Genomic DNA, 22,071 nt, shown 5'->3' with positions numbered 1-22,071 from the left:
ATTTGGTTGCAGCAGGGGATTTGTCCAAACAAGGGAGGACCAAGGTAAAAGCTGAGTTCACCACAAAGAGAACAGTGGTGTATAGAGGGAAGATTCCAGGACAAAGCATGTGAGGAGTACCCTCAAGGTCTGAGCTACCCTTGAATGTTTTGACAACAATGTATGAATAATGTATTGATCCTTCAGTGAGAACTTGGTTATGCCAACCAAGCTCAAGGGTGGAGGCAGGTACGGCAGCCCACTCTGCAGAGGCGCGGCTTCATCTTTGCACCCCTTACCTCCTTGAAAGTGCCCAGGGTATGCAGAATGACTTGTGCTGTGGAAAGCACTGCCCAAGAAGCAGTACTGCTTGTCCCACCCAGAAACACTTTGGAAAGCTCATTTTTCAAAATTACAAAGAAATATACTTCAAGTATATGCAAATTTTGTTTCAATGTCCGAGAAATACTATCTGCAAATAAAATGTTTGTGTTTTTTTGAAAAATATTGCTATTGATATTTTGAGAATAGTTCTTGTTCGTGTTCCAGTGAATAAAGTTGACAATCTGCAAGAAAAACAGTGAGAAAGACAAAGGGATTGGGGCAATAGGGACAGTGAACTCTTGTATTCTACAAATTTCAGTTGCCTTTAAAAACGTTGCTTGAAGCATTAAGCTAAAATTAGTAAGAAAGTTAGATAAAGGCCTGTGGGGCAGGGAAAGTAGCTAACCATAAAAAAAAAAAAATAAAAAAAAATATAAAAAGGAGGAAGAATTTATTAAATTAAAAATTACTTGGGTTAAGGGCATGTTCCTTGGAAAGAAAATCATATTGAAGCATGAAAGAGTTAGATGAGAGACTGTCATACTCTTTCCCCATGACAATGTTTAATGTTGCTGCTTGAGGCTTCTTACACTGCTGAGAAATTCAGACAACTAGTCAACACTGAGCGTTGTCTGAGTCTCATGATAATGCCTATATTCTTTTACCAGAGAAAAGCAACAGAGCCTGTTGGCTTCTGCCCTGCAATGACTGTGCTTGATCTGAGAGAAGAAAAGTGCTCTATTTTCTTTTTGGAAACGACATCTTGATTATGATCAAGAGAAGCCAAAGAGAGAATGATGTTCCTAACTCTCTGGAAAAAGCTGTAACTCAAGGACCAGTTCTGTTTCGCATTAATGGCAACAATGAGAAGCTACAGTGTGAACTAGCTAGTGTGAACTACAGGTGTTAGTATCACACAGAGTCCCTGCCTGAACTTTTATTTCTGAAGGTAGCAGACAGTTCCTGATGTACTTTTCCACCACTTTCCTACGTCCTTATGGCAGCATTGATCTTCTGCATATGCAGAATTAGCCAGACTGTGTGTTACACAGCCACATTGTAGGTAGAAATCTTCTATGGGTTTGTTTAATCAAAAGAGCCTTCCTACAGAAGGAAGACTACTACAAGGAAGATTTTGGCTTTGATTTTGGTTTGCATGTATGACTGCCAGCTTTATGGCACTGTGACACAAATCAAACCAGAGGTTTTCACATCTAACACCCCAAATCCTGCAGCCCTTTGAGCTGATCTATAGGTAAGTGGCTATGACCAGGTGGTTGCTTGCAAACAAATCTGAGTCACTTGCACCTGTAGAACAGCAAAATGGATCATCCTGTAGGGGAGCCTGCCAACCCAGTGCTAAACAGAGAAAGAGTGGGCAGGATTTTCATCAACAGGGCTCCCGTTCCAAAGAAAGTGCTTCATAAGACGTGCACTTTTCTCATTGTGTCCCTTCCCCTGCGGCCCAGTGTTCCAGTGGGATTACTACCCTATGACAGGATTTGATTTACAGGGATTTGAGCACTGGCAGAGAAGCGGTTTGGGAGGTCTCAGCCACAGTCTCTGAAAACTCAGCAAAGTCCATGGAGAATCTTCAAGAGGACTCAGAATTAGTATTGTCCACTTCTCTGGACATGCTGTAGACTACTGCTGGTTGCATGCCCAATTGGGTCAGGAGAAGCTGTCCGGTGACTGAGCCATTACTTGGAGTGAGGTGATAGACATGGCAGCAGGCATACAAAAATCAAGAGGCCAATGCTCCGCACCAGCTGTGAAACAGTTTGAACTCTATCATGCAGCTGTGGGAGAAGTTGCCATCTTAAACCCTGAAGGAACTGTTTGTGATGGGTGGATAGGTGGGACGGGATTTCCCTCTTAGCTGTCACCCGTTCTCACACCATCCTGGTTCTCCAAGAAACAGTGACTTTCCAGCAAGACAACTCCTGACACTTCTGTTACTGAATAGTGTTAAGAATGATAGCTTATATAACCCTATATCCTCATTTCATTCTAGCAGTGTTCAGTGAAAGAAAAGATGGCTGAACAAAGCAATTTCATATACCATTCAACAAGCAGCTCTTTCTGTATAAAGGATTAACAATAGCTGTTATCTTTGTACAAAAAAAAAAAGGTTCAAATTATTTCAGTGGTAAGAGAAAATCTAAACGCAGCTGAGAGTCTCACGAACAAATTATTTTTAATACTATTATGGAAAAGGGAAATGTGTGATCCAGACTTTCATTTAATATTTTATTAACCATGAAAGTTAATTTGAGTTTGTGTTCAATTTTCTGGTAAGTTGTATAATTTTGGTACAGGAATGAACTGTCTTTTCCTCTCTGCATTTTTCACATTTTAGTACTAGAGATGGGAAAAGGAGGAGATAACACACAACTAATGTAACACAGGAAAGAAAGTCTGTGGTGCAAAAAATGTCAGATAACTTCATTAAAATTCCTTTAGTATGCAAGAGGAAGGATATATATAGTACTGGCAAAGGAAAGAATACAAAATAAAGACAAATTAGTGTTAATTTTGCTGATATTCCCTTATAATCACATGACTAGGGGCTTCTCTAAATGTCATCTACCTCTTAGTCTTTACTTCAGTTCTATATACTTCAGGCTATGTGAAAAAAGAAAAAGAAAAAGAAAAAAAAAAAAAAAAAAAAGGAGAAAATGCATTTTGTTCTTCTAACACTTGCGTCTATCTGGTTATAAATTTTACATTCACTGTATGAATTCTTTCTCTTTTCAGTTTTTCCTACAGTTGTGGCTTCTAGTACTTCTGTAAAAGGTTGGTCTAACACAGAGCTAGATAGTCTGGAAGTACACAGTGACAGCTTTTTCCAACCAAAATTTTAAGCCAAGAAACTGGAAGTTTCCAAGGAACGTGTCTTCAATCATTTACAAGAATGTCTGGAAGTGCATCTAATGGAAATTAGTTGTTTGGCTACAGAGGTCTTTACAGTTTCCTTAGCTTTTGGTCTTGGTTCCCAGGCTCTCTGCCTTTGAGCCCACATCAGGAGCTATGCCTGCAATAACTGTAGATATCTAGGACTTTTCTCTTTCAGGGTCTTATCTTGAAAAGTGGTCACAACTTAAAGGCCAGTTAGGAACAATTCCTAGTTCATGTCAATTTTATGCCTATGTCCAGAAATTGTACAGAAGAGTACTTGGCTGCCTGGGGCCAAAAGTCATATCAACAATCACTCTAACAGTTCAATACAATAGATAGTTGACTTCTAGTGCCTGGTAGTGGCACTATTTAATGTTATAATAAACAAGTAGCCTGATAAATGGGCATTGGATATACAGGAGAAAGCCTGAAGTCTCAGTTTCATGTAATGAGCCTGTGCTTGCTGAATCTTCCGGTTTACAGCATTTGTTTTTGGAAAGAAAACTGGTTGGTTGGCTATTTTTTTCCAATCATGCTTTTAAAATAATCTGAACGACATTTGTACTTAGGAGTACTGAAATACTTCTAGTATGTGAATACAACACTTTTGGTATCATTGCTTACACTTACTAACATTACTTACAAAATCTGTGTAAGGGCATCTGTACATTTGCCCTCAGGACTGAATTGTCAAATTACTTAAGCTGCAGACCTATAAGCAAGAATGGTTGATACAGCCCCTTCAAAACTGAAGGATTTATGCACCAGAGAATTCTTGGTCACCACTAGAGGAGTTAGGTCACTGCCTAGAGGAATTGGCAGCCTACATTAGGAAAGGGCAATGGGAGAAAAGTAATCATGCTGTGCTGAGTTGCTCTAACAGTTCAATTTATGTAGCCACTGAATACATTTACTGTTCTTTCTAAATGGATTGCATATTGCTATTATATTTTTAAGGTCTTTTTTTTTTTTTTTCATTCATTGCTAGGCACTTTCCGATATAATTAGAAACAAAAACACTACGTTTGAAATTAGACATATTGTGCATATGACACAAGATATTGAATGAAATCTAGGTCTCACACCTTAACTATACTTTCCTGAACATACAGAACTGAAGTTACATTCCTTTTAATACAGAAAGTAATCTTATTTGACTCTGAAAGCACAGAAAGAGCAGACAGACTACTGCATCCCAATTGTTTGCAGTTACTTTCCTATTCATTATGATCTCCTAATATTTTGAATTTCAGCACTGATTTTATCTTATTCTGTAGGTGAACATTTATAGCATTTGATCAGCAAATAATATGAGAGTCCCTGGGCTATTCTACACATACAGGAGTATGAATCTCTGTGCTTTGTCAAGTTGTCTAGTTCATATTCCTCTACAATTGCAGTAACTAATTTTACAGCATAAGGAGTGATATCTGTCTGCATTCCTCAGGGTGGAATTATTAGTGCAGGTGTATCTCTGTGCTGTAGCCAACAAATTTGTTTGACACATGGTTTATGACCTACTGGATGTAAATGTCTGCTGTGAAACTAATGACGGATGAAGCAAGAGAACAAGTTATCTCACAAGATTTCCAGTTGAGCTAGAAATAATCTGTCCTGTGAAATGTTGACATGTTCACTTCTAATCTCGGTTAGAAAATTGAGGTTGGAGTAGATAGTGCTGAAAAATAATGGGGTGAAAATCCTTTCTAACTTTTCAGACCATTTCCTGCATACATCCTTAACTTGCTACAGAGTGCTTAGAGAGTTTCAGAGATATTCATTCAGGTTCATTTTAAGACAAAATGCCCATGTGTACAGCTTTACTACAAAATATTTCTTGTGTTAAAGAGAAATTCTGGCTATTACTGTTTGTGTAACATAGTTCACTGTTTTCCGCTAATATCTTTAGAGATTTATTTAAGAGCAAGGGAATCATAACTGATTCTCTGTTTTCTTAAAATGTTACTTTTCCAACAGCAATTGATTAAAATAAATCAAACATGTAGCAAACAGCCCAAGGTCTTCCATACTACTTGTCTTTGTTAAAAGTAGATGCCATAGACCTGCAAAGGTATGTCTGCAAGAGTAATCATCAAAACAGCATTGATCTCTTCGAGAAGGGTGTGAACAAGTTTTGAAAGCTCTTTAATGTTCGTGTACCTAAGACTAATAACCTGGCATGTGGCTCTGAAAAAGAAGCAGATGATAGACACTGAAGGTATATGAAGATGAATCCTACAGCCTGAGGAATTTTCCAAGAATGGATTACAATTCTACCTTTTTATTTTCTCTCTAGAATCTGTCCTAGTTTTAGTAGTAGATGTTAATAGTCAATAAAGCCAATGACCTTAAAGCTGACATATTAAAATAGTGTGGAAAGGTCTAATTATTGTAAAGGTCACAAGATTAAATTTTCATTCCAATTTTTTTATTTCCAGGAGCCAATGGAAATGTAGAACAGCAATCAAAATTCCCCTGTGACTTTCAATAAATGCTTGATGTTTACTTTGTTGGGCCAACATTAGAATTTATATTCATTTAAATATGGGAATCATATCTGAATTTTTAACAACCATGAAAGTGGAAGGTTTATATATGTTTAATAAAGCAATTGCTTAAAATTAATGGCAGGAAAGCATTTCAGAAAGCATGAAAACTGTCTCCAATATTCATCTTAATTGGGAGAGACAACTGAAACAACAAATGTAATGTTTTGTGGAAGAATATGATCTAAGATTAATACATTCTATAATATAGTAGAATGAAGAATGAAGTACTGTTAGATTAATTTCAAAATGTTTTTTATGGAGAAGATTTTACCAAGTATATATAAATTTTATAGGAAACTTTTCATTTCAGAACATGTAATTTTAAATATGTGTTAATTTATCTCAAAATATTGAATTTAAATGGAAAATGCATTTAAAATTATTTTAATGTTTGAAGCATAATACTTCCAATGGAAAAATCTCTGCTTTCAAAAAATCTGATGAACATTTTTCAGTGTCTCTGATTACTAGAAAATATCGGATGGATATTTTTTTCCTACTTTGCACAAACTAAAATTATCCAATCCATCAGTCTCAGGCTTTTATTTCAGGTTTTGAGGTAGAGAATACCATAAATGAATAAGTTTTGTTTTTTTAGTGTCATTGCACTGTGTAGTGATGCTTTCTCATTCAACACCTCTGTTTTCTTTACTTTTCCCCCTGCTACTTTCATGTTTGGATTAAGCACAGGCTTTACAAGAACATGTGCTTTCTCAAAAGTCTTTATTGCTACATGATTCCATTGTAGATGGAATATATTGTTCTGTCACAGCAATTTAACACTGAAATAACTCTTCTGATTTCCTGATTTTGTTTAATGTTACCCTTTCATGTATCAGTGAAATCAAGCAGAGTTGCAGCTTTAACATCACTCAAATGGCATGAAATTTGTTTCCTGATTAGAAAATTTGTTTTTTCCATGAAATTTGTTGTAAAGTTGACTGTACAACACCCAGGTGCTTTTTAATACAGATTTGTATTTATATTGACAGCTCAGGCAAAGCATTCTTCACTAAAGGGCCTGTCTGCATTTATTTCTCAATAGGTAATTATTACTAGCATTCAAAATGATGGATGTATATTTCCTGGTGTGTTTCTGAATATGATTCAAAAGAAGGGAAGAATTTGAGATCCAGTTTGACTAATGTATTGCATCATGTATTTTTACATTTCAATGATAAGTATACAGGCATAATATAAATTAATATATATATATGTACAAGATTTCTGGTGTTGAGAATTATGAGTACTTATCTAAGGTAAGGTATGTGCAAGTACAGATACTCTTTTGACCCACTAAAATTTTAAAGACAGTATGCTTGGATACTCAGAAGAACAGAAAATATATTTATTTGGGTTAGGAAATGCATGTTATTTTATTTAATTTTGAAAACTCTCTTTTTGAGTAGATAATGAAGTGCCAGTTAAAGATCAATTTGCATTTTGCAAGATCTTAAAGAACAACTCTCTACAACCACTGCAGCCCTTCACAACTGTATTTTAATTTAAGTTCATCATTTGTCTCTACATTTAAGTTACCATTCAAGTTTCTGTAATAGCTTCAGAAGTCCTCATCTTCACGAGTAGAAACTTATGTTAGTAAAAATTGTCATTTCTCTCCTACCAGTAAATGACATTTTTCCTAAAACCTTCAGGCATTATAGTAAGAATATTTAGGAAAGCTTTATAGTTTCAATTTAAAAGTGGTAAAAACTAGATAGCTATTTTACATATGCTGTCCATTTTCAATGTCTATTAATCATTTCCAGTGCCTTGAGGGTGCCTTTGCAAAGTGTTTCCACCTTCCAAACCTCTGGCTTACGGATTTCAAATGTTTCCTTTCAGATATCAACATGGCAGGAGAACCAAAACCATATAGACCAAAACCTGGCAACAAACGTCCACTTTCAGCACTTTACAGGTAAGTTAGATTTCACCCTTATCATGATACAAATCAGATTCATTAGAATAATTATGGTAAACTGAAATGTTTATTTTGTTTAATTTTTTCCAAATGTATCCAGTAATGCAACTGTGTAGCACATGAGATAGACAAAGGGGTCTATCCCCATTATGGTTTGATTTCATATGAAATATAATCAAGCTCTTGTACACACCAAAAGTTTCTGAATGTGAGCAAAAGAATCAGTCTGAGACTATGTGCATTTATTGAATCTACCCAGAGTAGTGTTCTAACTTCCAGAAATAAAGACTCTCTATTTGGTGCTCGTAGCAAAAAAACCTAAATGGCACCAACAAGGAATTGGCCTAGCAAAATTCCTGACTGGTACTTAGATGAGATTATCACAGTATGTAAATAATGCCCCTCTTTTGATTAGAAAAACAAATTCCCTCTACTTTTTCTGAAGTGAAAATGGAAACAACAGAGAAGACAAGAAGATTTAAGGCCCATATAAAAATGCAGCATTTAACAAAATTATTTTATACGAAGTATACAATAAAATTATAAAACTGTCGTTTACAAAAACCACTGACAGAAATACCAGTGGGGTGTTTTGCGAACTGTTTATTAAAGTCCTCACTTCTGGAACTACAATCAATAATTTATTTGGCTCTGTTTTAAAAAATGAGCGTTATTTCAATTTTTAATCCTTATGCCTTATTGCCTGACTGTGGCTGTTCTTGTCTCTTTGTATTTGCTGGTGAAATAACTAATAATTTGAGAGCAAAACCACTGATTTCTCATTGATATGTGTATCAAGGGTGAGAACCAATGTCTATCAAGACTGGAATTCATCTTCATGTGTTCAGGAAGGCACTGATAGTGTCTTTTTCCTATTCCCAGATGATTTTTTTTTCATACAGCTTGTACAAACATGAAGAAATCCCTACCTTTATTAAAAAAAATAATTAAAAATATCGAACAATTAAACATTGTTAGGGAGATTGATAGACAGACATGCACAAGACACCACTGCTCAATAAACCTCACTTCCCTTAGAAGTAGGAAAAACTTCAGATCCATGAAAGGAGTTAAGGTTAATTTCTTCCATGGCTGAAATGCAGATAGATGAGAGTGACATGTTGGTGGCCAAATGAGAGACACTCATATTGGACCTTTTAAAGCCAGGTTTGGTCTGAAACTATCATATGGAAATTCAAGGGTGGGATAAGTTACCCTTAACTGAAGCAATAGGGAAATTACTTTTGGGGAAAATAAACTCTGCTTTATCATTACTGTCATTTGCAACCCATTAATTTCTGTAGGTTTAACTGGTAGTCATGTGTGACTGTGTTACTGTGTCCCTCTGTATTTCAAAAGATGTTTGAAGAAGTTATGTGGTTTCTGATATCTATATACCATTCCACCTCCAAGCTTTTGAATGGTTTCTCATAAATGTTCTACAGACAAGACAGTGATAAGTCACTGTGGGAAGTTCTGACAGATCTTTAGAGAGAAAAAATGATATTTGGTTGTATCATCTTATGGATCTCCAACAGACTATTTTTCTAGTTTCTTAGATTACATTAGGGTTTTTTTTTGTTTGTTTGCTTGTTTGTTTTAATATAACTAGCAAAAGCCTTCACCTGAAGATAATGGAGAAGTTTTGTTATCCCACTATCTGTTAGCATATTAATATGGGAGAATGTTAATGGCTTATAAAATTATTGGCAAAGTCAGTATTTACTACATCTTCATCGTACTGAGGACAGCTGGGATGGAGTTAGCTTTCTTCTTAGGCCCCCTTATATTACTGCTTTGGATTTGTCACTAAAACACATCATATTTTTGACTATTTCTGCACAGTAATTGACCAGCATCAAGGCTTTCACTTTTTCCCACTGTGCCTTTGCTGTGAGCAGGCTGAGGGTGGCAAAGTACTGGGAAGGAACACTGTGGGCTCAAACTGACCAAAGGGATATTCTATATTGTATCAAGTAGTTTCCAGAAATAAAAAAATGGGGCATTTTGTCTTCCAATGTACCTATTGCTTTGTTGATCAGCCAATCTGATGTTTAGGCATTGGTCTGCCTGTGGCAGGTGAAAGGTAATTTTTTGCATCACTTGTTCTTATTCCCTTCCTTTCTTCCTTTATTAAACTGCATTTATTAAAGTCCATGAGATTTCTTTGATTTTACTCTTCCTATTCTTTCCAGCATCTAAAGGAAACAATAGGAAATGAGGGTGGGGAGTCAGATATTGACTGTATGGACGTTAAGCTGTCGGCCAGGGCCAACACACAGCAAACCTGGAGAAATTTAAGTGGAAAAATTGTTACCTTAGATTTTATTTGACAATGAACATTGGTTAAAAATTAACAAAATATTCACTCTGAAAAAGGAGGACTGTAAGAAGTAGAAAAAGAACAGTGGATTTCAGGAAGGACCGACTTCAATGAGCTCAAGATATGATAAGTGGGATCTCTTGGAAAGAAATGTTAATAATAAAAGAAGTGCATTAAAAATTGCATATGCTGTGCATAAGGTAGAGAAAAAATAGGAGTATAATAAAGAAAAATATGTAAGCATCAAGATCTTTTAACATCCTCTAAAGTGAAAAGAAATTGCACAAAATGTGAAAAAAAGATAACGTGACTATGAGTGAGTGAAAAAGAAAATCAGAATCATAGAATGTGTTTGGAGGAGACCTTAAAAATCCTCTAGTTCCAACCTCCTGCTATGGGCAGGGTTACCAGCCACTAGATCAAGTTGCCCAGGTCATCCAACATGGCCTTGAACACCTCCAGGGATAGGGTATTCATAACTACTTGGAGCAGTGCCTCGCCATTCTCTGAGTGAAAAATTTCCCTCTATCATTGCCCCTTGTTCTGTCACTATCAGTCCATGTAAAAAGTCCCTCCTGATTATTAACTTCTTTTAAGTACTAGGAAGACACAATGAGGCCTTCTCTTCTCTAGGCTGAACAAGTCCAGCTGCTTCTTTTGATGCAGCCCAGGATACAGTTGGCTCTCCAGGATGCAACTGCGCACTATTAGCTTGCATCATGCTTTTCAGCCACCAGGACCCCTAAATCCTTCTCTATATGTATCTCTTTGTTAGTTCTTCCCCCTTGTCTAATCTCAGAGTGCTGCGACCCAAGTGCAACACCTCGCACTTGACCTTGCAGAACCTAATTAGGTTCATGTGGTTCACCCACTTTTCAAATTTGTCCAGGTCTCTTTGGGTGGCATTGTTTCCTTCTGTCATATTGACTGCACCACTCAGTTCAGCTCCATGAGTGTGCTGGCTTTTCTCTAACAGGAAACCAGAATGCCGAAGGAAAATGAAGGTATAGAATACAACAAAAAGACTGGTTTTAGAGTAACTTTTACTTTTATATAATTTTATATAAATCTGTAACTTTTTATCATGCTGTAAGAAAGGTGAGAAAATAGTAGACCATACAGGAAAAGCTTCTTTTGCATTAGCAAAAAAGTTAGTTGACAAGCTATTTAAGAAAATCAATTTTAGCCAGAGGGATGGAATCAAAGAATTGAATAACCAATATGTGAATGTGAATGTGAATATGAATGTGAATGTGAATGTGAATGTGAATGTTATGATGAAATTCACCCTAAAGACTGTAATGAACTAGCTGAATTTGTGTGTGAACTATTATTGATTGTTTTCAAACTTATGGAGGTCACATAAGGTAGAATAACAGCAGGTATTGACAGGTGTACACCTATATTTTAAGAAGAGAAGAAGCCATAAAATTATCAGATCAGCCCAGCTTTGGTTCCCAAATATGCAGTAGGAAAAAAAAACAAAACGAAACAAAAAAAAAAAAAAAAAACAGAAACAAAATTTGTCAACACCTACAGGACAGTAAGATGGTAAAAAGAAAAAAATCCATCTGCATTATCAGGAGGAAATGATGTTGGACCAAAATAATTTCTTTCTTTAATAAGTCAGTAGATATAGTGCGTAAAGAGGAAACAGTAGATGTGCTGTACGGTCATTTAACAAACTTTAACTCTGGCCCTATGCTATCTGCAGAAACATGTTCAAGAAACTTTTTGTTGTCCTGAACAGAACTGTCCAGCTTCAATCCCAATTTATCTTTGGCTGCACAGATTTTCTCCCTGCAGAGAACATCTCTCTCATGAAATCTGGCCTCTCTTCTAATGGCCATAACTTTCCACCTAAGCTCAGAAGATCCCTGTTCAGCCAAGCTGACTTTCTGCACCTCCCAGTCCTAACACTTTGGTATTGACTGTTCCTATGATGGTAAGAAGTGATACTTAAAAAGTGAACAGCGCTGATGAACAGCAGTATTTTCAAAAACAGAATCAGGCAATTCCTTGAACAGCCTGGAATTCACTCTCCCTTTTTTCTTTCTGTCATCAAAGGTTTTAAACTCAACTACTTCATGGTCACTGAGGCTAAGATGGCCACCAAATGCCACTTCACTCACAAGACCTTCTCTTTACAAGCAACTAATCCAGGAGGATGCCTTTTCTAGTTGTCTCTCTTATGGATTGTACCAAGAGGTTACCATCAGTGTGCTTTCTGGATCTGTTTGTGCCAGCAATGCGGTATTTTCAGATGTGTGATATCCTATGATGCATTATACAATGCCATTTGCTAAAGTATCCAACTCATAGAATCTTAGAATCATTGAATCCTTAGAGTTGGAAGGGACCCTCAAAGGCCACATAGTCCAACTCCCCTGCAGTGAGCAGGGACATCTGCAGCTAGGTCAAATTGCTCAGAGGCTGGTCCAACCTGACCTTGAATGTCTCCAGGGAGGAGGTCTTCCCCATACCTCTGGGCAACCTGTTGCAGAGCCTCTCCACCCTCACTGTAAAAGACTTTCTTCCTTATTTTCAACCTAAATCTACCCTCTTTTAGTGCAAAACCATTTCACCTTGTCCTTTCACCATAGACCCTGCTAAAGAGTCTGTCCCCTTCTTTTCTGTAGCTCCCTTTTAGATACTCTTATCAGGTCACCTCACAGCCTTCTCTTCTTCAGGCTGAACAATCCCAGCTCTCTCAGCCTATCCTTGTAGGAGAGGTGTTCCATAGCTTGAATTGTTTTTGTTGCACTCTTCTGGATGCCCTCCAACAGGTTTAAGTCTCTCCTGTACTGAGGACTCCACATCTGGACACAGTACTCCAGGTGAGACCTCACCAGTGCAGAGTAGAGGGGTAGGATCATCTTCTTCAATCTGCTGGCCATACTTCTTTTGATGCAGCCGAGGATACAAATGGCCTTCTGGGCTGTAGGCATTGCTGGCTCATGTCCAGTTTCCCATCCACCAGTACCCCTAAGTCCTTTTCAGCAGAACTGAGCTCAATCCTTCCATCCCTCATCTTGTAGAACTAAAATAACTAAAATAAATAATCAAATGGATTGTATTTCATTTCATTACATCATAAAATTGTTTTAGCCATTTATTTTTCATATTGGTTCTTCATCAAGGTGTTTACAAGGTATTAAATATATGGTCTGAAAGCTTTAGAAGCCTAAAAACATATATGGCTGCTGCAGACATGAGGTGTGTGAGGTGAGAAGAGAGAACTGCTGGAGACCGTGTTGGGTACACGGAGCCAAATCTAATGTGGTGTCACTAGTACTATTTGGAGGGAGCTGGGAGCAAACTGGCCAAATTACATGCAAGTATGCTTGCTGACAGAACTAGTTTGTGTACCAAGAACAACCCCCACAGAGAGTGAATTAATGCTTTTATGATGTAGGAAAGCAGGGAACTAGTATTTGGAAGTAAAATGGGAAGATAATTACTGAGCATTGTAGGGGTGTCTGTTCACTCTTCTTCAACATAATTCAGTATTCTAGTTGATTAACTGTATGGGAACTACTGAGTCATGGCCTGAACCTCTGATTGATCACCTGAGGCGAGCCATGAGTCAGCCAGAGGAGCAAAGGTGAAGACAATTCACCTGTGCTGCCGGAAGGGGTGGAGCCAGGCTCCACGCCTCCTAGACATATTTAAGAGCTGGCTACCAGTGAGGAAGGATCTTGTCTGGAGATCCCTCCTTCTGGTGTTTTTGTGGTGAGCCTAGCCTAAGGGTAAGCCTTCCATTTATTCTCTTTTGCTATCATAATCTACTTTGCCTAACTCTCTTGTTTATTTTGTGATTGTAGCATCTTAATATCTATTGATTATACAATTAACAAAGCTTTCAAAGAATTATCTGAGAGTTTTTGAACATAAGTTCCCCTTAATGCCACACTCCAACCTTCCCTATAAAGCCATATATGCAAAACAGGTCTTGCTTCAGAGCCACATCTCGAAGACCCAGTGAAGAGTTATTCAAGGTCTACTCCTAGTATTCCCACTGCTGGCTGGTCATGAAGCCTTCAAGCTAGACATCCACCAAGATGAGGTCTGCTCTAGAATGAGATGAGGAATGTGATGAATTTAGTATAAGGAAATACTGAGTGAACTTGTTGTCTCATGTTGCTTCAGCTGGCCTGATCTCTACCCTGTGTTAGTTGGGTTCCTATGGCACTAGCCGTTTGTAGTCTGGGCAAAGGTGCCCCTGGAGGCCATGCTCTTTAGAAGGTGCTTTCTGAAGTTTCAGACTTTATGGTTCAGTTCTCTCTGAGTGGCATTAAAATGCAGTCATTTCCAATTCCCGTGCAATTCAGCATGCTTGATTTAACATGCTACTCATTAGCCATATTAAACAACAATTACAATGGCATACATCTTGTGGCCTGTGAAGGAAATTAGTTTATTCAGAAGTCTAGTTTTAATATACTGGAGATCTCCTTTTATTTACAGCACGTGATTATGTTTTTAATATCAATGTTTAAGGGTTTTTTGTGTGTGTGTGTTTTTTTTTTTTTTTTTTTTACAAAAATACTCTGTCAGTTTCCTCAGTACATTTTATTTTTATAATACCCATTACAAAATTGCTTAGATTATGCTGCACGTCTTCCATATTCTTTAGGTTTGCAGTTTTGTTTCATACCAGAGGCTTAAAGAGTTGCTTACAGCCTTTCCCTGCTTGCTGTCCATTTCTCAGATGTATATTAAGATATTTTTTTGTACTATGTGGTAGGTCTTCCATTCCTCACAGCCATCCATTATTTCCAGTTGATGTCCTGAGTGCTCCTGGGCGTTCTTCATTTCAGGAGAAAGTATGACAGGCAGAGTGCCTGGCAACATGATCACCTCTTCCAGGGAAGAAGAATTCTTAAGATCATTCCTCACATTTGAAAACATAACAAACTCAAAAAGTTCTGTGCCAAACATGCATTACTATTCTATTTGAATACTGCAGTATTTTGCATAATGCTTTCTGTAGTGTGCTGTTGGCAAGATATTAACTATATGCTGTATTAACTACTGCTATACTTATATAATAAAAATAACTGCAAGCATAAGGACCTTTCTTGATTTTGTTCTAGATTTATTATAACATTCTTCTTTATTCTTTCTTTCTCTTATTGCATTTTTGTTTCATTTTTATTGTTGGCTTACAAGAATCTAGAAGCACAGTACAATCAACAGAAAATAGACCTGATCAATTATTTTCTGATACTTTACAATGGCATTAAAATGTGATTATGACTCTCAATTTTTAGGGTTTTTTACAAGATCTAAAAAAAAAAGTTATTTATGCTTATGGAATGTAATTTTTTTAATGAATGCATTGTTTTGAGATCACACAGTCTATCTCTTTTGAGTAAGTATAAAGTACTTCCTTTTTATATACATTTTTTTGATACACTTGATTACTGTCCTTCATAAAATATTTTGTTTCAGTGCGGTGGTATATATTTGAAATGACTGTTGGTTTATGGTTTCTTCTGAAAAAAAGACTGAAGTTTAAATTGAGATAATTTTAAATCTGACAAAATGTATTTTATTTCTTTAAATAATATTCTCAGAGATCACATCTGAAGCATTCACAAATTTACAGGAAAATAATTGATCATTTATTCTGAAATTCTCACAACTCGTAGCAAGTTTACTGTTCTTTCAGAGAATAAATTTTTCCTAATATCCAACCTGAAGCTCCCTGATGCAATTCCCTCTCCCTCATTCTCTGTCCTATTGATAGTTATGCAGGAGAAGAGTCCTGCACCCACCTCACCACAACCTCCTTTCAAGTAGTTATAGAAAGCAGTAAGGTCTCCCGTGAGCCTTCTCTTCTCCAGACTGAACAATCCCAGCTCTCTCAGCTGCTCCTCATAAGAGTTGTGCTCCAGACCCCTCACCAGTTTTGTTGCCCTTCTCTGGACATGCTGCAGGGCCTCAATATCTTTCTTGCCATGATAGGCCCAAAACTGATCACAGTACTCAAGATGCAGTCTCACCAGCATTTAATATAGAGGGATGATCAGTTTCCTGCTCCTGCTGGCAACACTATTTCTGATACAATCCAGGATGCCATTGGCCATATATATACACATCTCTGTGTTTCTCAGTAATGTCACTTTAACTGCAGTCACAGAGCTGTTTAGTGAGCAAATCCATGTGATCAAAAGGGTTGGGAGAGCCAGCCAGGGGCCTAAGTTTGCCCTTTCACATGATCCAGGCATGAATTGTCAGAACCTAATAACTTCAGTGAAGGAAGAGTGGGAACATCCTTGGTAATACACAGGAAAACCTTGAAGACAAATCACAGATAGAGGAAAAAGATCAAGAGATTCTTATTCTATCAAATGCACTTGTCATCTTGGATTATAGTTTCAGTCATACTATTTCCAAACTATGTTGTAACTTCAATAAGAAGGACAGTAAGACTTATTTATTTTTTTTTTTTCCTTTTCTCTCCAGTATTATAAAACTATTACTTCCTTTTAGAAACTATTTCTAGTGACTACAGGCAGGTATTCCTTGTCCACTCATCAGTTTTTGTTTTGTTCTCCATTAGAAATTTTAAACTATGATCTTGACTTGAAGGATTGTCCTGTACATATAGTAAAACTAGCACTCACCTTTCTTCCCTCTGCCAAATTACTCCTTAGACTTACATTCTTTTAGCAATTTCTTTTTTTTTACTTTGTTGGAGGAAATCAATGACACCTATTTACACACATCTGCATAGGAGGTCCATTCCTTTTTCCTAGCTCAGTATTTGTCCTCTTGCAGATGGTGATATATGGTATCACATGGCAGATGTTGTTTTCTTCCACAAAAGCGCAGACACCTTAATCACACTCATGCTAAGAGTTTACCAAGTTTGGAGAAAAATAGCTGGTTTTCTTATTATTGCTTTTTTTTTTCTGTTTTTTAATCTTTCTTGCCTTTTGTTATCTCCTCTGAAGCCTAAAGCAGTATACCACAGCAAAAGTAACTAACTGTGAAACTATCTGATTTTTTTTCATGTTTTTCTCACTGTTTATACTTAAGTGGAACAGAAAATATATTCACTACTTTTTGATGGCATTGAAATTACTAAGCCTTCTTTTTTATCCAAGTGTTTGTGGTGCTAATAAAACTGAACAATTTTTGACAGATAAATAAATCAGAAAATAAATTCCTAAAAGATCTAGACCACTGATGATTTTGCCTGCAGGTAAACAGAAATAATACACTTAGCCATCCAATCTTGACAGTCTGAGCCCAGTTTTGAGCCCAGTTTCCATCCCAGCCATATGTGAGATTTCCACCCCTCAATATTTCATGGCTTTTTACATTTGTTTTAAGAAATTATCAGAATTTGGATTCATTGTTTAGTAGCAGAAAAAAATGATGCCTTCTGTAAATACTCAGCTGTGCTTCTGTTATCTTAAAAAGAAAAATGGAAGTATCTGCATCATATAAAGAAAAATCAGAAACAGAAACCTTGGTAATTTTTCCACATTCATGTTTTCATGAGACAGATATCAGACAAATAGTATCTCATTTTCCAACCACTGTTGTTTGATAATTGTCTTAACATCAGAGAAGTCTTAAAAGTGAAAAACTATTATTGACAGAGAACAGAGCAGGTTTTTGCTAACATGGCAAACAAACAGCAGAATTACTCATTTTTATGAATTTAGTAATCCTATAATCAGTAATGCAGGCTGTGCTGCTGAACTCCATTTTGTGGGCTCTTAATTAGACATCTGTTGTCATGTAAAGTAACGCCTCTAATTGTGTAGAATTGTATATGCAATTTGGTCTGGGAGATGTTTATATACTGCAAGGATGCAGTTTAGGTGGCTTGGAAACAGCCATAGACACGTGACACTGGATTACAATTTAGATTTCTGTGAACACATAAGTAAGGCTGGATAAATGAGGGGCTGCAACTTACAATAAATACATTTTAGTCCTAAGAATCATATCAGGAAAAAACGATTTTAGTTTAAGAGAAAATGGATTGTTGAGTAAGGTTACAAATAGCATAAAAGGCTATGCTGTGTAAAGCACAGAGGGACAATAGCAACATGTTAATATTAAGCGAGCTCTTAGCAGTGAAATTTTCCCACAAGCTTATTTCTTGAATGTGCCAGTCAAGGAGTACCCCGTTTGAAAATATATTGTCCTGATTGCCAGGATTTATACTTGCATACTGCAGATGATGCATAATTTCAAAAGATTTTTCTTTTTTTTTTTTTTAGGAATGTGTTACAAATTGCATGCTTTTTTATTAGATTATGATTGCTATTCTTCTCAGAATATTTCAAAAACACCAGGTATTTTACTGAAAAATGAAAGATGTATTCATAAGTATGTGTGAATCCATTATGAGTTCTAAGAAATGAGCAGTTTATTTTATCTATTGGCATGAAACTTTATGTTGTACTTTTCGGTCTTGAAAGAGTGAGATTACTCCAGGAAACAGCATGACAAGCATGAATCATGCACTGTCAAAACATTGCCCTTCCAGTAACTACTTTCAAGAGTTAGTAGTGTCATTGAGGGAAAAGGAGATTAAAGATCTAGCCTTGGAATCCTCAAAGGCAATGCCTGCATAAACCTCCATCTATCTGTGACTACAAATAGCTGCACAGTACAGTATTGCTTGTGTGCATTAGATCTGTCAATGCTATTTTGTTCAGCCCAACGTGGTGAACTAATTCTGGACATTTTTAGACCTGATCATATTGACATGAATATTCTTACTCTGATTCAGAGCAGAAAAGGGTCAGGTGACACAAACTTCATGCGAAGATTGATTAAAGCTGTGAGAAAGAGGACTTTAATGTAGATAGCTAAGTACACACTAAACCTTTTTCAAAATTCTTTCTTTTGTTGAAAGTATAGATTTTTGCAAAATGTATTAATGTATCACAGGAAACCAAATTAATATTTACAGCAGTGACATGGAGTTCCTTTCATTCTTGAGTTTGTTTCCTTTGCTTATTGGAACAAAGGCAGTAAATGAGTATGTTTTCAGCTGGGAAAGACAATTAGGGTCAGGAGGGTTCTTACCTGAAGGATGGATTATTAGATGGATATGATAATCTTTTCCAGTTCTGTAGTGGTGTGTCCCATTGTGCAGCTTAATTCAGCTGTCCTCATTCTGACGCTTCCCAGATCTTTGTGCCCCTCAGTGCACTTTACTGGCAGGGCAGGACAAGAAGTTCAAACATTTTCAGCTCTGTGTGATTTAGTTGTTGTGGCAACAACTAAAACAACAGAGTGTTATCAGCATTTGTTTTCTTCCAGAACTAAAACCCAGCATCATAACAGACACTATGAAGAAAATTAACTCATGATTTTTCTACACATGAATGAAAAGCTGAAATTCTTTGGATTCCTGTTAGAAGTATTAATTCTTTCTGCCTCCTGTCAATTGTAGTCACTGTCAGACAAGGCAATATATGACATCAGCAACATTTGGTTATTCTCCTGGAGAAATCTGATTTGAAGTTGTAACCCAGAATGAATTGTCTAAGACAATTTTGTTCCTGATCATTGCTTTTTCTGATTCAGGATAGGCAGTTTTATTACACTGAAAAGTCAGAATAAGACTAATAAATGACTTATATTCCACATATTTTTACTTGCTCTGTAGAGGTGGAAATTATATGATCACCACTAGGAAAATATTGATTCATAATAAATTACTTTGGAGAATACTTGCCTAAAATTCATTTGCTTGTGTACAGTACAAACATTGTTAGAAATGTTATCTACATTTTCCTATAAATAGGTTTGGGAAGGAGAGGCAATGATTCCTTGACAAGAAGCAATAATGCTATCTTTATTTATCTCCATGCTCAATCCATATCAAAGATGGAATTTAGATAATCAGCATTAGTGTAGGCAAGCTTAGCAGCAAGGAAAATAATGATACACTTTTTTTTAAATCAGAACCTGTAAAATGTCTCAAGACAAGAGCTCTGTTGCAAGTGGTAAAATGCTAAATGGGAAATTTCTGGTGTTCTTATCTTAAACACATGGTGTGACAGTATTGTATCATGTCAGTGGTTATAAATTAATTATCTGTGCCTGCTACAGTGGCTGACATTAGTTGAGCAACTCTAATACCATAAAAATATGTTTGTCTTTTGCAATTATACGTAGGTAAGAACGTTAGACTTTTCATAAAACTTAATTCAGAATCAAAAGGAACGAGAACCTCAGCCTTCCATGACCCATTTCTGCTACCAGTCAACTTGCCTTCCAACTTTTCAAACTGATATTTTCCCTAGACCTTTGGACAAACCAAAATTTTCTAGTGGGAAAACCATTTCAGGAAAAGAATGAAAAGTCCTGATCAGTGCAGCTTCATTACCATTCCTACCCAATTAAAATATTATTCCTCTTGTTTACTGCACACTTCAGTATTTCTTGCATAAATGATACTTTTTTTTTTTTTTTTTTTCAAAAAAATAAATAAATTCAGTTTTAACATTTTTTCCAGAAGGTGCATGACAGCACTTCTCTCAGTGCTTATCAGTATTACTCTTTTTGAGAAACTGCATTTAATTATGTGAAATTTCTTCAGAACTCAAGAGAATTTGGTTTACTGCAGGCTAGAAAAGAAAGTAAAATATCTATAAAAGTTATTTATAAATGGCATTTGTAAAAATGATATAGCATGTTATTTTATATGGTGCTGCAATTTTAAAACCTTTATATTAATTTGTCATATACTGAATTAGAAATTTAAATAAAAGGGCAGCAGATAATTGTATTCCTTTACTATGAGGAACACTTGAACTAATTTAAAGTAATGAAGCAAATTATCTAAAACCATTTTGTCGAATATACTAGCAAGGGGTCAAACTCAGGGCAACACTATTTAAATCAAATTGAATTCTATCTTGAGAATGGATTCCAAATAGATTTTTAATTGCAGTATTTTGTCCGCAGGGCATTCTATCACATGCTTTTAATATGAAAGTAAAATCCACCAAAATATCCTCCATCATAACAGTGCCAAGTCTCTTTTCATCACATAGTTTCTATGCTGTGACGTCTGCAAAAATGTTACTAGGCTTTTCATTTCTGCTCATTTTGCTCATAGATAATCTCTTGAGCCAAACTCTGGATAATTTACAGGATTGACTCATTGCACTAAGCAGAAAAATGGGAGAAAAAAATACAACAAAAGCATAACACAAACTAGGTTTGAGACTGGTGCAGATCCTGCAGGAAAAGGACTGACGCACTCATGTGGAGGGTCCTGTCACTTCATTGCTCTCTGGAATACTTCTTAAGCATGGGAGATCTCAGGATACTCATTATCTTGGTGCTGTGAGAGTTTGGTGCACAGCACAGCAGTCTGGGATGGAAAGCATTTGCATCAGCAGTGGGGCTGCTCTGGAGAAACATGCAGGGAATACAAGCAGACACATCTTCAGGCTTCCATTGTGCTTCTAGTAATAAACAACAGTGACTCCTCTTCTATTCATTAACTTCTATGTGGATTATAACTCCAGAAAGAAATGGAAAGTCCAGGTATACCCATAAGGACAAGAGAAAAGTTACTGTGTTTTGGATATACTTCTACTTTCCTCAAATCTAAAGTCACTCTTACAAATCACTGGAGATCTAATCTCCTGAAAATAGGCTTTGAAGTACATCTGAAGAACATACTGTAAATGAAAAATAAATTTCCAATGGTAACTGTAAAAAATGTATTTTTAAAAAGCTAATACTTCACAAAAAAAAAAAAAAAAAAAAAAAAGTGATATTCTTTAATGACAGTATCATATAATGCTTTCAAAAATACAGTTATAAATACACAGGAACAGAAGCAATATCATATGCAAGTTTGTCGGGACTTATTCAACCAATACAAGGCTGAAGTTGATAGTTTCTTGGATCTCATCACTAATGATGACAAGACATAGTGTCACTACTATGATCTGGAGTCATCATGGCAGTCCATAGAGTGGCAACATGTGAATTAGTAGTCAAAGAAAAAATTAAAGACACATCTCACAGTGAGTAAAGCGATGAGCACTGTCTTTTGGGATAGGAAAGGGGTGATC

At 36.3% G+C, this 22,071-nt stretch overlaps 1 protein-coding gene across 1 annotated transcript in view; it reads left to right on the top strand.

Annotated features, from left to right (window-relative positions):
- Positions 1–22,071, top strand: part of RALYL (RALY RNA binding protein like) — a gene marked incomplete at both ends in the record, with an annotated part of 297,150 nt that overhangs the window by 233,430 nt on the left and 41,649 nt on the right. The window contains one exon of the mRNA XM_079533404.1: positions 7,596–7,671. Within this exon, the coding sequence (XP_079389530.1) occupies positions 7,596–7,671 (76 nt within the window). The remainder of the gene's footprint in view (positions 1–7,595; positions 7,672–22,071) is intronic.

This window comes from Tetrao urogallus (genome assembly GCF_951394365.1).
Source record: "Tetrao urogallus genome assembly, chromosome: 3".
NCBI lineage: Eukaryota > Metazoa > Chordata > Aves > Galliformes > Phasianidae > Tetrao > Tetrao urogallus.
Note: the sequence above shows the minus strand (reverse complement) of the source record. Positions and strands in the feature narration are given on the sequence as shown.